Source organism: Podarcis muralis, chromosome 17, assembly GCF_964188315.1.
Source record: "Podarcis muralis chromosome 17, rPodMur119.hap1.1, whole genome shotgun sequence".
Classification (NCBI taxonomy): domain Eukaryota; kingdom Metazoa; phylum Chordata; class Lepidosauria; order Squamata; family Lacertidae; genus Podarcis; species Podarcis muralis.
Window position 1 is genome coordinate 23,143,262 of NC_135671.1, and position 13,539 is coordinate 23,156,800.

General features: G+C 46.0%; 1 protein-coding gene across 1 annotated transcript in view; it reads left to right on the forward strand.

Moving 5' to 3' along the window:
- The window catches only part of SVEP1 (sushi, von Willebrand factor type A, EGF and pentraxin domain containing 1), a 129,131-nt gene that overhangs the window by 109,993 nt on the left and 5,599 nt on the right, over positions 1–13,539 (forward strand). The window contains exons 45-48 of the mRNA XM_077921634.1: positions 575–751; positions 1,544–1,714; positions 8,121–8,216; positions 12,421–12,516. Coding sequence (XP_077777760.1) covers positions 575–751; positions 1,544–1,714; positions 8,121–8,216; positions 12,421–12,516 — 540 coding nt within the window. The remainder of the gene's footprint in view (positions 1–574; positions 752–1,543; positions 1,715–8,120; positions 8,217–12,420; positions 12,517–13,539) is intronic.

Sequence of the window (13,539 nt, forward strand, 5' to 3'; positions counted from 1 at the left end):
GAGCGTAGCAAAGGTGTTTTGAGCCAGCCAGGCATGTGGTCCGAACCACACATGATAACTGCGAGAGATCCATAAGGGTGATATTTATTACCCACGCTTCGCCGCAGTGTCCCAGGGGCTGTTCACAACAACGCAAAATACAACATTGAAAACAGTTTAAAACAAATTACAATCACAACTAGGGTGTTTTTAAATAGATCTGATCACGCACCAGGAAAATGTGACTTCCAGACTGTGAGGATGGCGGCAGAGTAACCAGACATGTTAAATTTGACTCCTACAGTTTTCACTTTTATTGCTTTCATTGCTATATCTGTTTGGTGACTTCCATGCCACCATTGGCAGAGAGGGCGAGATCCATTTCTTGTTGGTACATGTATGGATAAGTACCACACTGTTACACATACACTTAAAATAAAGGACAGAATGCCTAAATGAACAGGTTACAGCTTTTGTTGTGGACTAAATACTGTATAAATAATCCTATTTTTCAGTGGTAGCATAATTTAACTAAGTAAGGATATGTCAGGTTTGTTTACTATCTGCATTTCCCCCCTCTTCCTACGGTTAACAGCAAATCCGTGCCCTGTGCCATTCATAATCCCAGAAAATGCCCTCCTATCGGAGACAACTTTTTATGTCGGGCAAAAGGTATTTATCAAATGCCGAGAGGGCTATCAGCTTCGAGGGCCATCTGTCATAACCTGTAATTCTGATGAGGCATGGACTCCGACTAGAGCTAAATGTGAAAGTAAGTAATATAATAATAATGAAAAGCGACTTTCATTTTTATTGAGAATAGCTTTCAGCATTAAGCTCCTCTCTCCAGTGAAGCTAGAACACAAAACCAAGTCGACAAAGAGATTTTATAGGCCGGTCTGCATTAATTCACATTCGGGTAAAAGTGCTGATTGTCATATCAATCAGTGTCAGTCTGAGAGAGTTGGACATGCCTTGAAATCATGCCTAGTCTTCTGCCTGCGAAGGCTGAGATTCACATTTTGGGTATTATGTAAATGTAATGGGGAGACAAGGGCGTAGTGTGGGGGTCAGGGGGGCCATGGCCCCAGGCGCAAGATTTTGAAGGGGTACAAAAAGGCACCACCATGTAAGCACCCCCTCACAGCTCTGTGCTGTGCCTGGGGGCCCCCACTTGACCCCACCCCCAGAGAATGCAAATGGAGGGAGGAGCCAGTGCTTTGAAGCCCCAATGATCTCCTTGGCTGTTGGGGCTTCAAAGTGCCATGTGTCCTTACGCCAGCTGATTGACAAGTGGACAGCCCCACCCACCTTTCAGATTTGGCCAGCAGCTGGGAGGGCCATATGGGAAGATATAAGGAGCCGCAGCCTGCCAACCAAATCCATATGCAAACAACCATGTACCTGGAAGTCAGGCATCCTTGCGTATCCATAAATGCTGAAGTCAAATGTAATATTCAGACTAATTTCCACCCCACCCCAAGCTCCCTGAATAGTCTTTTCAGAGTCAAGTCGTGACGTGCTTTACCATTTAAATCACAGTTTCGTTATTGTGTCTGTTTAGAGATATCTTGTGGACCACCGGCTCACGTAGCAAATGCTTTGGTTCGGGGAACGTTTCATCAGTACGGAGATGTGGTGACATACTCGTGCTACAGCGGGTACATGCTGGAAGGCTCCCTACGAAGCGTTTGTTTAGAGAACGCAACCTGGACAACGCCACCAGCTTGCAGAGGTAAACAGGCCTTCGCCATAACAGCTGTGCCAGAGGCCCATCATGACACATTTTCTAGCAATTGTATGATAGGTAAAGGTACCCCTGCCTGTACGGGCCAGTCTTGACAGACTCTAGGGTTGTGCGCCCATCTCACTCAAGAGGCCGGGGGCCAGCACTGTCCGGAGACACTTCCGGGTCATGTGGCCAGCGTGACGAAGCTGCTCTGGCGAGCCAGAGCCGCACACGGAAACACCGTTTACCTTCCCGCTAGTAAGCGGTCCCTATTTATCTACTTGCACCCGGGAGTGCTTTCGAACTGCTAGGTTGGCAGGCGCTGGGACCGAACAACGGGAGAGCACCGACCTTTCGATCGGCAAGCCCTAGGCGCTGAGGCTTTTACCCACAGTGCCACCCGCGTCCCAATTGTATGATAGGTGCCCTCTAAAAAGAATTTCCCAGAGGTTTCCCCAGTGTTTACCATTAAAGAAGCACTGTATAATAATATTAATTTTATTATTTATACCCCACCCATCTGGCTGGGTTTCTCCAGCCACATCAAACATTAAAATCTTCCCTAAACAGGGCTACCTTCAGACATCTTCTAAAAATCAGATAGTTGTTTATTTCCTTGACGTCTGATGGGAGGGCATTCCACAGGTCAGGCACCACTACCAAGAAGGCCCTCTGCCTGGTTCCCTGTAACCTCAATTCTCGCAGTGAGGGAACCACCAGAAGGCCCTTGGAGATGGACCTCAGCGTCCGGGTTGAACTATGAGGGTGGAGATGCTGCTTCTAATATAGTCATGGTTTTGCTGTGCTGAATTTAGAGACAACATCTTTCAGGAAACAAGCTTCTAAATTTAAAGGTTTTTTAAAAACAGCAACACACACATCTTTTTTTAATCTTTTATTTTCCTATTGCCATTACTACTGCTTTTAGGTTCTTACTTGGTTGTCCTCAATTGCTTTTGATGTAGGTTGCTTTGGGTCACTCTGTGAGAAAACGCAATGAACAATAATGAACATAATAATTAAAATGGGGAGGTGGAGGAACATAAATGCCACCTTGAGGTAATAATGATAAAGGTAGCAATAATAGAATAAAATCCTCCCTCAGTTTAGCTGCGGGGCTACTCAAACTGGGAGGTGTGGAGCTGCCGTCACCCAACCTCCAACTGATATCTAGGTTAAACACAAAGCAACACGCTATCCGACATCATCGTTCTTAAGGTTTGCTCTGCCCTGCCTTGCAGAATTGGCTGGCAGGGTGTTGGCAAATAACACACAGCCTGGTGCTGTGATGTTACCACTTGTCTTCCACTGGACGTTGCAAGGGAGGTGGAATGAAGAAGTATCTGTTTCACATTTCCCATAAAACTATCCTAGTTTGGTCAGGACAGTTCAAGAAATCACCATTGCATTTCAGCTCAGTGTTTCTCAAACATTGGGGGTGTGGGGTGAACTTCCAGAATTCTGTTTCCTTCCCTCCCACCCCAACCCCAACCCCAACCATCCCATGCCAACCATCAGCTTGGCTAGTGAGTGCATGGGTATTATTGGATGCGGGTGGCGCCATGGTCTAAACCACTAAGCCTCTTGGACTTGCTGATCAGAAGTTTGGCAGTTTGAATCCCTGCGACGGGGCGAGTTCCTGTTGCTTTGTCCCAGCTCCTGCCAACCTAGCAGTTTGAAAGCATGCCGGTGCAAGTAGATAAATAGGTACCACTGTGGCGGGAAAGTAAACGGAGTTTCTGTGCGCTCTGGTTCCTGTCACAGTGGTCCGTTGTGCCAGAAGCGGTTTAGTCCTGCTGGCCACATGACCCAGAAAGCTGTCTGTGGACAAACGCCGCCTCCCTCGGCCTGAAAGTGAGATGAGCGCCGCACCCCATAGTCGTCTTTGGCTGGACGTAACCATCCAAGGGTCCTTTACCTTTACCTTTTTTACAGCAAGGACAAGCAAGGATGGCACTGGTGTAAATTTTGTGCCTGCCTATGACAGTCTTATGCTGACCTGCACATTGCCCCAATCCAGCTGCATGCAGCAATTTGAGAGGATGTGGGATTAGCCGTCCCCAGCAAACATTGAGCATCTACAAAAAGAAATAACAACCGGCTTTTATTGTATGCAACTCTTTAATCTATTAAATATCGTGCATTATTCATCCTCGCCTTTCTGCCCAAAAAATGAGTAATAGAAAAAAAGGACCAAAGGCAGAAAGGGTCCTGTGTTCTCCTGATTCATGTCCCAGAGAGCTTTTTTAAAAAGAGAGAAAGGAAGAAGTGTATTATAAATAATGCAGACTATTTGCATTGCAAAAAGACCTCCAGCACCTAAGCCTTTGAAGGGCCTACATCAGAAGCCGCATGAAAGCAGTCAGCATCAATGACTCACGTGAACCCTGTAGGGCTTTAGCACCAATAAATAGTACTAAGAAATGCCCCAGGTCTGCAAAATCAATACATTCTAACCCAATTAATGACATATTAATTAACACGAGTCTTACAAATAAAAATGCAGTGTGAGTACTTTAAGCTGGGACCGTTTCTGAGCAGATTAAAGGTAAAGGTACCCCTGCCCATACGGGCCAGTCTTGCCAGACTCTAGGGTTGTGCGCTCATCTCACTCTATAGGCCGGGAGCCAGCGCTGTCTGCAGACACTTCCGGGTCACGTGGCCAGCATGACGAAGCTACTCTGGCAAGCCAGAGCCGCACACAGAAACGCCGTTTACCTTCCCGCTGGTAAGCGGTCCCTATTTATCTACTTGCACCCGGAGGTGCTTTCGAACTGCTAGGTTGGCAGGCGCTGGGACCAAACGACGGGAGCGCACCCCACCGTGGGGATTTGAACCGCCGACCATGCGATCGGCAAGTCCTAGGCACTGAGGTTTTACCCACAGCGCCACCTGCGTCCCTGAGTTTCTGGCAACTCTGGAGTTGTCCAGTGGATTCATGACAGTAAGACTTAGTGTGACTCGGAGTAACCTTAAGGGAAAAACCAATACAGTACTCAGCAGCTCACTCCCAGTTGTAGACCCCCCTCAAGAAAGTGTAGAATATATTACTCACAACAAAAATCATAGTATTCACCATACTTAGTAGGTCTGTATTATTATTTAAGTACCGTGAAGAGACAAAATGCTGTAACCCCCCTGCAACAGGTTTCCTGGGTATTGTGAGTGTGACACAGTGCTCAAATTCGTTCCACATTAGACGCTGTGCTTCACACGGGTTTGATAAGAGGGACTTGCCAATCAAAAGGTCGCGGTTCGAATCCCCACAACGGGGTGAGCTCCTCTTGCTGGGTCCCTGCTCCTGCCCATCTAGCAGTTCGAAAGCACTTCAAAGTGCAGGTAGATAAATAGGTACTGCTCTGGCGGGAAAGTAAAAGGCATTTCCGTGCACTGCTCTGGTTCGCCAGAAGCGGCTTAGTCATGCTGGCCACATGACCCGGAAGCTGTACGCCGGCTCCCTCGGCCAGTAAAGCCAGATGAGCGCTGCAACCCCAGAGTCGTTCGCGACTGGCCCTAATGGTCAGGGGTCCCTTTACCTTTACTCAGACCACCATGTGGCCCAATATCAGATCAGTTTTAATTGCTGCAATCTGATGACAGGGAGGAGATGGTGGATGCGGTCCAGCCCCTACATGTATTCCCCACTCTTGTCCTTCTTGGCTAATAAAAGCAAGCTGAAGAGTCCGTTGACTGCGTGGGTCTAGGGGGTGATTTCAGGCCTTGACGCGAAAGGGGTGATGGTGCCATAAGCTTTAAAAGAGGCAGTGGTTCATCCCCTCAAGAGGAGATCTCTGGACCCAGAAATATCTGTCAATTACCAGTTGCTAATATCTCCTTCTTTGGTAAGGTGTTTGGGAAGGTCTTGGCAGAACAGCTTCAAGTGTGCTTGGAAAGAATCAGTCATCTAGTCCCATAGTAACTGTCCAGCTTCTGGTTTGGGACCCAAACTCCCTTGGTCACCCTAGTCCGTTGGTCTAGGTTGGGAGAGAACTCAGAGGAGGGTGTCCCTGTGTACGAAGTCACTGCAGGAGCAGCCATTGTGATTTGGAGCGAAGTGCCGCCAATATGCTGTTGACGCCCAGCTCTGTTCCACCAGTAATCAAGGGAGGAAGTTCCTGAAGCCAGTAATTGGGTGGATGTGGACCAGTAAATTGAAACTGGAGCCAGATGACAGAGGTTCACCTGGCTGTGTGGGTCCCAGGTCCAAAGCATTTTATTTTATTATTTTATTTTATTTTATTATTAACCTACTGAAAAAGATTGAAGTAGGTCAAACATTGAATCCACTAGAGGGCAGCAGTGCATATGCATGTTCTTCTGTATAAATATTTATCGCATGCTTCAGCAAATGCAAGACCTACTTTTTCCTAACTGCACCAAATATTTCTTCTACATTATTTCAATAATCCTGAATTGAATTTACAGAAACTCTGTAAAAATAAGCCAATACAGTGGTACCTCAGGTTACATACGCTTCAGGTTACATATGCTTCAGGTTACACACTCCGCTAACCCAGAAATAGTACCTCGGGTTAAGAACTTTGCTTCACGATAAGAACAGAAACCGGGCTCCGGCGGCGTGGCAGCAGCAGGAGGCCCCATTAGCTAAAGTGGTGCTTCAGGTTAAGAACGGTTTCAGGTTAAGAACAAACCTCCGGAACAAATTAAATACTTAACCTGAGGTACCACTGTATTACCTCCAGTGAAGAAGTCAATGTGGTGCTTTTAGGCTCCCAGCATGGCTTAAGTCCAGGGATGACAAGAGTTGTAGTTCTGCAACATCTGGAATGCACCTGTTGGTGACAGCGGGGTAGAGTGTTGGACTAAGGCCTAGGATGTGGGAATGTTAAGGATAGTAGGAAAGGATATATTGAATAAGTATTATCCTTCCTTCACTCACGCCAGTGGGTGCTGTAGCAGAACAGATTCCCCTCAATATCGCAGGAAGCTAGTTTGCAGATTCATTTGAATCTCTTTAGTTAAGCAATCCGATCTGGCGTGCCCAGATGGATTATTCCCGGTGTCCCCTTTTATCCCTCTTAAAAAAATAAAGACATAAGAGTAACAAGAAGTTTACTCGCATATCAGTTCAAGATTTGATCCCTGAAAGGCAGGCTTTGCTTAGTAGTTACATAACAATCTGTCAGTTCATCTCGCATGGAGATTATGCTCATGTGCTGCTAGCTGAGAGCCAGCAGACAGCAAAATTACATTAAGGGATCAAAATGGCTGCAGGAGAGCAGCATGGCAGCAAAGGAGCAGCTAGCAAGCGAGAGAAGACAAGACTGAGAAAATGGCTGTGTGACTTGGCTCTTTTATGGAGTCAGCGCATCTCCCAGGTCATATGCAGGGGGAGGATGCTCTAGACCAGTGGAACAGGAAGTTACACTGACTGGATGTCCCCCTGCCTGTGCCCACTCTAGGAAAATAAGGAATGTTGTATTTGACTGCACCAATGGATTACATTCCACATAGGAGACCAAAGTATAAATCAACCACTCAGCCACGGAACTCGCTGGCTGACCTGGGACAGTCACCTTCTCTCTGGCAAACCTACCTTACAGGATTGTCAGGTTGATGAAATGGGGAAAGGAAAACGAAACTGTGCCACCTTGAGCTCCTTGCAGGAAAGACGAGGTCTGGCCGTAGGAAATAAATAAAATATTATTCCCGTGTTGCAGGTGGGGGCTCAGGTGACTGGGGGCGGCCGCCGAGACCACATAACACCGGTCTTGAAAGACCTACATTGGCTCCCAGTACGTTTCCGAGCACAATTCAAAGTGCTGGTGTGGACCTTTAAAGCCCTAAACGGCCTCGGCCCAGTATACCTGAAGGAGCGTCTCCACCCCCATCGTTCTGCCCTGACACTGAGGTCCAGCGCCGAGGGCCTTCTGGCGGTTCCCTCATTGCGAGAAGCAAAGCTACAGGGAACCAGGCAGAGGGCCTTCTCGGGAGTGGCACCCGCCCTGTGGAACGCCCTCCCACCAGATGTCAAAGAGATAAACAACTACCTGACATTTAGAAAACATCTGAAGGCAGCCCTGTTCAGGGAAGTTTTTAATCTGTGATATTTTACTGTATCTTTGGTTTCTATGGAAGCCGCCCAGAGTGGCTGGGGAAACCCAGCCAGATGGGCGGGGTACAAATAATTTATTATTATTATTATTATTATTATTATTATTATTATTATTAGGCTGACAGGGTAACCTGACAAAATGAATTCAGTGGCTGAAGACTTCCTGGCTACTAATTAAGGTGCTATGCTGTACCAGATAATCCTTACAAGCGAGGAAACCTACTTTGCCTAGAAACCACCTAATGCCAAGAATGTTTGGAATGTGTCCTGTTCTGTAGAGCATCCTCTGCTTTCACTGTCCCACATTCTCTAACCTGATGCCGCTCCCCTTTCTAGCTATTTGCCGGTTCCCGTGTCAGAATGGCGGCGTCTGTGAGAGACCAAATGTGTGTTCTTGCCCAGATGGATGGATGGGGCGTCTCTGTGAAGAGCGTACGTACCTTTATTATTTTTTTTAAAAAAAATCTGTGTGTGCTACCCACCTTAAGCACCTGAAATTACAGTCGTACCTTGGAAGTCAAACAGCTTAGTTCCCGAACGTTTTGGCTCCCAAACGTTGCAAACCTGGAAGTGACTGTTCCAGTTTGGGAACTATTTTTGGAAGCCAAACATCCAACGGGACTTCCGTGGCTTCCGATTGGTTTCAGAATTTTCCTGCAGCCAATCAGAAGCCACGGTTTGGTTTTCAAACGTTTTGGAAGTCGAATGGACTTCCGGAACGGGTTCTGTTTTACTTCCAAGCTCGTCTTCTTCTTTCTTTGGCGATCACTCGTAGCCAAGTAAGATTGTATTCCATAAACACGGTTTTAACAATGAGTCCTTAAGTGACTGTGGAGGCCAATTCTGGATCCATACGTCCTTCCACAGTGGGGACATTGGTTTCCAGGTGGGAGTTGATCACAGTGAGGGTTCGCCAATCGTGCCTTCCTCTTAGCACGTTTCTCCCTTGTGTCCTGAGTTCAAGTGTCTTCAAAGTCCACAACACCTTTGGTAAAGGCTGTTCTCCAACTGGAGCGCTCGCAGGCCAGTGTTTCCCAATTGTTTGTGTCTATACTACATTTTTTAGATTTGCCTTGAGAGAGTCTTTAAACCTCTTTTGTTGACCACCAGCGTTACGCTTTCCATTTTAAAGTTCAGAATAGAGTAGTTGCTTTGGAAGATGATAATCATACGACTGCATGCATCCCAAATTTCCGTCCACGTTACTGGCGTTTTCGGTGCTTGTCGGAATCGGTCCAGAAATAGTGAAAAGTTAAATCTTCCACAGAAAAGTTTGGACTCCCATCTCCTCACTATCCTGTATCACTATTGGTTCATGCCAATCAGGCATCCCTCAGTGATGGTCATCTATCTGCAGCAAAACCCTAGAAATAACCAATCTCTATCAACATGCTTAGCTTGGAAATAACCCCCCTTTGAACCCAGTGGGATGTACGCCTAAGTAGATATTGCACTGGACTGAGCTGTAATAGTAGCAAATGTAATAAAATGTAGTCACAAAAGTTCTTCCCACTCCGCACCCGCCAAGTTCATATCGTTTGAGAATTGCAGAGCAGTGGCGTAAATATTACAAGGAGCATCCAGTGTACATCATCTTCGTTTGCTAGCATTTTTTGTAACCAGGTGAACGGATCATACAGAAAAGATAAAGAGCGTCTAAACGACTCTGAGCCTGAATTTGCACTTCAGAGAGCAAAAGCTAAGCAGACAGTTGAAAGAGAACCAGGTCAGGTGCATTCGGTGCTCCAGCTGCCAAAGCAAATGGAAATGACACCGTCTTGTCAGGGCCCTTTCTTTTAAAAGGGTTCATCCTACATTGTACAGGAAATGCAATGGGTGGTATTGTGCTACCTTTTGCTCAGAGAAGATCCTCTGAAATTAATGACCATGACCAGCTGGTTCTGTTAGCAGAAGCCCACATAAGGATTTCCACTAGTGCAATGCCCCCAGTGCCTGATTTACGTATAAGCTAAACAAGCTATAGCTTAGGGCCCCACTCTCTTGGGGGTGGGGGCCCAAAAAAATTTGAAGGAAAAAAAAACCTGTGGATGTACAGTTCCAAAATATAAGATAAAAAACAAATAAAATAAAACCTACATACAGCAGCAGTGTTTTGTGTTGTGTAGGCTCCTATGATGTAAGTCATGGGCCCCGCCTGCTAGCCTGCTCCCTAAAGTATCACTGGTTTGCTCATTTCTATATATAGGATGCCTACATTCTGCATGGACTGGTTGCAGGGCAACATGTGCAAATGGCTTTATAGATACCTATTAGGTCCATAAATTACCATATAGCATATATTCAACACAAAAAAACAGTGACAATTTGTAGTTGACAAAGGACAGCTGGACATATAAAGGGCCCCATTACCTTCAGTAGCTGAGGGCCTCATCAAACCTAAATCCGGCCCTGAACACCCCCCCCAACTTGCCTCTCTCCCCCATACCACCACAATGGTCTACGGGAGTCAAGAGAAGACCTGGAACAGTGCAAGGGATGGGAGGAAGAGAGGTGATCTTTCCAACAAGCCAGAGGTAACGCTTGCACTAATAGAACATTTGCAAACGCAAGTCACCGAAATCCTCCATAATTTAGGTTCATTAATTTCTATAGGTTTGCTGCCAACGTGTCTTTTCCCCCTGTACAGACAAATATATATGCCTCCATTCCCACTGTTTAAAGTAACATATTTACATTTACAAAGCAATTATAAATATTGAGAAGCTGTTTGGTGCTTGAAATCCAAGCAAAGCAGGGAAATTTCTTCCAACTTGCTGTGCCGATCACAAAACTCAACCTTTTCTAATAGTAGTTTCTAAAGCAATATTCTAGGTCTGCCTGCCCCCCTTTATGCTTGAACAGATCAGTCAGAGGTGGAGCAGACACACAGCTCTGGCCCTGCATTTGACATGTCGCCACTCGTTTGCTTACCTTGGTGTCGACAGCGATGCTAAACCGAGACTCCCAACACTTAGGGACTGCTTTTGTGCTCTTGGTCATTGCGATCTGCCACCGCCAATTCACTTTTCAACTCTCTTTTGTAAGAAAAGGAACGGACAGCTGTCTAGATCCATCAAAGTTCATGTTTTCTTTTCTTTTTCCCCCCTTTGGCTCGGAATGGTAGTAACATGCTGAGAGGGAGGCTTAAGAATGCCTTATCTAATGTCATCGCAGTTTGTAAAGGATCTAATGTCGAGGATGCTGCCAGCCGCTGATATTTCATGTGCCTCTTAACTCAAAAAAGAGTTAAAGGTTGCTGTTGAAAGTGCAGTTGGGAATTGTATAAAGACAATGTGATTTAACAGAGTAAGCTAGGGGAAAACGTTTGCAAAAACATATTTTTAAAAAACTTGGGCATTTTTTAAAATTTATTTTTATTTTTATTTTGCTTTAAACAAATACAGATAAATATAAACAACCAAAATTACAAAAGAAAAATCCTCGATAATAATAATGGAAAAGGCTAAAAAAAAAACTACGAAAAAAAATCAAAGTACATGGCATAGAACATAATAATAATAATAATAATAATAATAATAATAATAATAATAAATTATTTATATCCCGCCCTCCCCAGCCAAAGCCGGGCTCAGAGCGGCTAACATCAAATGTATAACACATTAACATAAAATCAGACAATCAATTAAAATACATCCTCAAAACATAGGCCATTATGGGAAAGAAAAAAGAAAGAGGAAAGGAGAAGGAGAAGGAAGAAAAAAAGGGGGGATGAGCCAAAACACAAGAAAGCTTTTCTATTGTACGCTTCCGTCAAGGGCACAACAGATCATTATTCTTATCAGTTCTCTCTATCTGCATTCCATAGAATCCCTCATCTTGGTATCAGGGAACATTTCCCTATGTAGTATCATTCTAAACATAACCAGGTCTTTATTGATGAACCCTTATTCCCTAGATAATTACCGTATTTTTCGCTCCATAAGGCGCACCTAGTTTTTAGAGGGGGAAATCAAGGGGGGAAATCTTTTTCAGACCATAAGGCGCACCTAGTTTTTAGAGGGGTAAATCAAGAAAAGAAAAAATCCACCCCCGCCCCAAAGAGCAAAGAAGCCAAGACAGCGAGCGGGATCCATCGCGCTCGCTGTCTTGGCTTCCTCTTTAGCCGCGGGCAACCTCTCCAGCCGGGAGAGGCTGCGCACGGCTAAAGAAGCCATAGCCACGCGCAGTCTCTCCCGGCCGGAGGGGCTGCACACAGCTATGGCAATACCCCCACCTCCCGCAAAGGCCCACAGGAGCCGCGCACCCTTTAAGGAGCCCGTGGCTCCTGCGGGCTTTTCTACAAGGAGGGAGAAGGGACTGACTGGCCGTGTCAGACCCTTCTCCCTCCTGGGAAAAAGCCCGCAAGAGCCGCACAGAGCTTGTGTGCGGCTCTTGGGGGCTTTTCCTGCCTGCCTCCCCCCTGCATTCGCTCCATAAGATGCACACACATTTCCCCTTACTTTTTAGGAGGGAAAATGTGTGTCTTATGGAGTGAAAAATACGGTATGTTTAAATAAGCTTGGGCATTTTAGTTCAGTCATCCCACTTTATGGAAGTGGTTTTTCTGGTCCTAATATTGATGGTCCTAATATTTTCTCTGGTACTCCCCACCCCACCCTTCCCATCTTCTCTTTAGCAATCTGCATCCTGCATTGTCTGAATGGAGGTCGCTGCGTGGCTCCTTACCAGTGTGACTGCCAAGCAGGGTGGACCGGATCCCGTTGCCATCAGGGTAAACCTGTTTTGCTTTGTGCCTCCCGCTATCTAACAGCATCATCTGTAATTGTTCCTGGGAAGCTTTGAGGGACAATGTCGTAATCTTATCGTTGCATGCCACCCCAGTCTACTGAGACCTCAGGGGTTCCAGGCACCGAGGAGTCTGTGGTGTCTTTATGATATATGGTTTATTTGCACACATATGCAACCTGAAGCTTTCGATGAAGGGGCTCACGGCTGCAGCACCCCAAAAGTCACCAGCTTATTCCATGATTGCAGCATCAGCATCAGCATCCTTCCTCTGCAGTCTTCCTTGCTCTGAAAGCACATCCCAGCTCACCTTCTCTGCTTCCTGGTTACATCACTCCCTACCTAAACTAAGCCCTCATTATCTACAGGGGGTGGGGCTCCAATTATTTACACACCAACACCTTTTTCCTTGAATGCTTTGAACTCCTGGTGGTTCATCTCCCCACCCCAGGCACAGACATCTCAAAAGAAGTTTCATCGACACTTGTTGATTTGGCTAGGCTTGCCAAGTCCAAAACACCAACCCAGGAAATGTGCCTCAGCTAATTAGCTTTGACATACATGCTAATTACCGAGGCTTAGAATACATGCTATGCTTCCTTAGAATCTAACCCTTGGATAGACCGACACATAAGCTTAATTAAACACATTACATTACGTTGTAAATAAGCGTTTTTCTTAACTGGTCTTGCAATGAAAGTTTTCCAGCAAGGATGTTTCCACAAACACTCGTAGCAGTGTTAACGTTCACAAAGACCATTTAGCTATAAAATCTACACACAATGTTTCCCAGTTGGTATACCAAGTCACAGTTAAAAAAAAAAAGCGGGTGGAGCTATGGTCTCAACCACTGAGCCTCTTGGGCTTGCCGATCAGAAGGTCGGTGGTTCGAATCCCTGCGACGGGGTGAGCTCCTGTTGCTCTGCCCCAGCTCCTGCCAACCTAGCAGTTCGAAAGCACGCCAGTGCAAATAGATAAATAGGTACCGCTGTGGCGGGAAGGTAAATAG